The 3599-nt window shown below is 36.3% G+C and overlaps 1 protein-coding gene across 1 annotated transcript in view; it reads left to right on the top strand.

Annotated features, from left to right (window-relative positions):
• The window catches only part of LOC101500457 (uncharacterized), a 7808-nt gene that overhangs the window by 1613 nt on the left and 2596 nt on the right, over positions 1-3599 (top strand). Inside the window, exons 2-3 of the mRNA XM_073369729.1 lie at positions 1686-2040; positions 2430-3597. Coding sequence (XP_073225830.1) covers positions 2033-2040; positions 2430-3597 — 1176 coding nt within the window. The 5' untranslated portion in view covers positions 1686-2032. The remainder of the gene's footprint in view (positions 1-1685; positions 2041-2429; positions 3598-3599) is intronic.

Here is a 3599-nt window from a genome sequence, read left to right as displayed (position 1 = left end):
TCTTTCCCTTGTCAACCTCAAAGTTCCCCATTTGGTATAACTTTAAGGATGCTACACCTCATGCTGGTGGTTTTGGTTCATCCACTTGTTATTATTGTCTTCTGTTGCTGTTGATTCTTTCTATCCCCTTTATAACTGCCAAGCTCCATTAGCTTACTTGTTTCACACTGTATTTTACTGACTACTGAACCAAAAGAAAGCTCTTAACTTTGTCTCCCACACGAACCATGGTTGTGCTTGTGTCATGGCATTCATGGTGGTGATTCCTACTTGACTTGCTAGTTGGTACAAAATGAAAGGCAAAAGACATAACAAATATCACATTCTAACAGAAATATCTAACCAAATCAAGTTCCCCTTAAGGAGGATTGTTTATTACTCCCTCCAATCCTTTTTATAAGGAATAAATAACTGATTCATCAAGACTAATGAAAAGCATTTAAAAATCATGTTATAAATTTAAAATTAATGAACTGGAAAGAGATATGTTATATGATAAAACATTATGGCGTCGTTTGATCCATATAACCGACTCTACTTAGTGGGATAAAGCTTGATTGTTGTTGTTATTAGAAATACATATTGTACAGTATTAAATTCACTCAAAACTAAATACATCCACTTGTATAGGGAAAATACATCTGAAAATGGGTCTATGCTTCTTATAATATAATTAGAACCGAAAGAATACACTCACTTTTTTTTTACAAGAAGAATACACACTTGTTTCTTAGAAAAAAGGACCAAGGAAGTATTATTGTTTACAGCATACTATTATATTTATAATCCTTCAAATAAAAAAATGTTGATACATAAGGACATATACTAGCTGGTACAAGGGTTGGACCGACGTACATTTAGGCCTAAAGCAAACTTTGTGGTGGGAATTTTTTTAAGTGAGAGATTAATAAAGAAGTCTTGGGCCTTTTTCATGTTTACTCAATAGTTTTTATAAAAAATAATGAAAAAAATAATTTGAGGCCCAAAGCAAGGGCTTCGGCAGCCTCTCCCTTGGACCGGCTGTGGCTCCGACAACCATAGATTTCCCTTATCATTCCATATATCTGTGTCTATTTTCTTATCACAGCATTACTTTTATTATATCTATTTCTTCAATTTTCCGTTGAACTATTAACTATAAAATTTTCTAAAAAGGGTAATATCATAATTGTCAATTTGGATTGGTCATCAAACTGTTAAGGAGACTAGAGTTTACTTGATTAGTCAGATAACTTAAGGAGACTATAGCTGCCCTTCAGCTGGGTGAATTATCCAAGGAGGATCTCTAAATGGTAGCAAGAGCGCGGAAAATTGAACACTTCTTATCACAACCATTTGATTGTTAGGCAGCAGATAATTCACCCAAACAAAACAATAATTTCAGCTTTTACATGATTAAATGGATTACATTGAAAAGAAAAAAACATATTCAAGCAAACTGATTAGGGATCAAGCCACCAAATTTCTATGCTTACTGGCCAAATTGCTTTGAGCGTTATGTGCATTGAGTTACTATTCCCTTCCCCTCCGTGTAAAATATTTTTTGACATATGTTACTTTAAAAAATGTTGGCTAGTGATATTTTATTTTCCTTTTTTACAAGTCTTTTTGTTTCGGTAGTAATTTCTTTGCAAATATAAGTAAATCTTGTCCCCTTACCTACTTGTCCTTTAATTTATCACCAGGTGGTGATGAGTTTGATACTTGCTCCCATTCTCAAAAATAAAAGTTGAATTCCAGTGCAAGATAGATCACTCCCAGTGAATTGTCCCCCGCATTAAGGCCAAATGGTTTCTTGCTTGAGGGGGCATGTTCGGGATGTAGAATGAATATAATTCCTTCCTTAACAGCTTGAGCTTAATTCTGCTTGTTACAACCCTCGGGATATTACTTGGTTGTCAGTGATCCCTCAGATTCGCATCTACACATCAGCACATCTACATCCTTTCTTCACCTTTTCCAAATCTTCTCGTGTCTTTCTTACCGCCGTCATCCGCATCGATTTTTTCTCTGCTTCAGCCTTCTTGCACGAATGGACAAGTAATGCTTTAATTAATAGAATAATTTTATCATATGTATGAAACTGTTTATTTTCAAATATTCTCTCTTGCAAATTAAGGTAAGTACGTCATTAACAATTTATTATAGATGAAATGAAACTGATGAAATTTAGATATTGGAAGCTAGGGAAAATTGTTAATTTACGAGAGATTTCACAACCTTTGCTTCAGTTGTTTCTGAGGACAATAAATTTGATTTTGCCTTGTGATGGCTTGTGGCACTGCATTACAGAATGAGGGTTCTCATCAAGTATTGTATACTGTTTATGGACAATAGCTTTAGATATTGAGTCTGATTATGTATAATTACCCATTATTTTTATTAAGTATTGTTAACAGTTTGTAATTAACATAATTTTTGGTTGTCAGATTTTTTATGCTTGGAAACGTGGGGAGGGCTACCCAATCTATTCTTAGAATCCATAAGAGCAGATATCTAGGTGTGAGTAGAAATGGAGCTTTGGTTTCAGTTGCACCCAGTATTAACCGATGCAGGATGTATATGCAATATAAGTTTCCCAGTGAAGGATGCAGTTCATTCATGCGGCAAGGAACTAGAGAAAACTTTCACAAAGGCTGTTCTCTTTGGAACTTTTCTGTAATCTCAGCTAAAAATAGAGCAGCACATAATTCTCAGATTGCTTCGAAGTTGCTGTCCAAAATATATTCTTCCAATGGTTCTAGTGGATTTACCTCCATAACTATGATTGCTCAAGCAGTGAGCCTGGCTTTGGCTCGTTCTTGTTTTCTGGTTCCTAGTATTTTTGCATTTGCGTGTGGACAGCTTGCATTAGCTCAGCGAAACCGGTCAGATGCAGGGTGTTACCCTTCACAGAATGCTTTGTGTATGTGCGCACAAGATGGATACAGTTTCATGTTCGCGTTTGCATTGATTGTGGTAGAAGGCCTGGTCTTGTTAGCAAGAAGTATCTATCTAGTAATGTTATTCTCTCCAAGCATACTGATGGCACCATTTGCAGATTATTTTGGACCAGAGTTCAGGAAAATGTGGCTCCGGGTTGTTCATCGGACACTAGAAAGAGGAGGTCCAGCATTCATAAAATGGGGTCAGTGGGCTGCAACGCGGCCTGATCTATTTCCTCAAGATCTATGTACTAAGCTTGCAGAACTTCATTCCAAAGCACCCGAGCATAGCTTTAGCTACACAAAGAAAACTATAGAAAGAGCATTTGGTCGGAAAATTTCTGAAATATTTGAGAATTTTGAAGAATTGCCTGTTGCATCTGGAAGTATTGCCCAAGTGTATCGTGCTACTTTAAAATATCGTTACCCTGGTCAGGAAGAAAAGCCCATAGTGGTCGCAGTGAAGGTCAGACATCCTGGTGTGGGAGAATCTATCAGAAGGGATTTTGCTATTATCAATTTGGTGGCAAAATCTTCAAAGTTCATTCCTGCACTTAATTGGTTAAGATTGGATGAAAGTGTTCAGCAGTTTGCAGTTTTCATGATGTCTCAAGTTGACCTTGCAAGGGAAGCTGCTCATTTGAACCGTTTTATTTACAATTTCCGTCAATGGAG

Source organism: Cicer arietinum, chromosome 6 (assembly GCF_000331145.2).
Source record: "Cicer arietinum cultivar CDC Frontier isolate Library 1 chromosome 6, Cicar.CDCFrontier_v2.0, whole genome shotgun sequence".
NCBI lineage: Eukaryota > Viridiplantae > Streptophyta > Magnoliopsida > Fabales > Fabaceae > Cicer > Cicer arietinum.
Note: the sequence above shows the minus strand (reverse complement) of the source record. Positions and strands in the feature narration are given on the sequence as shown.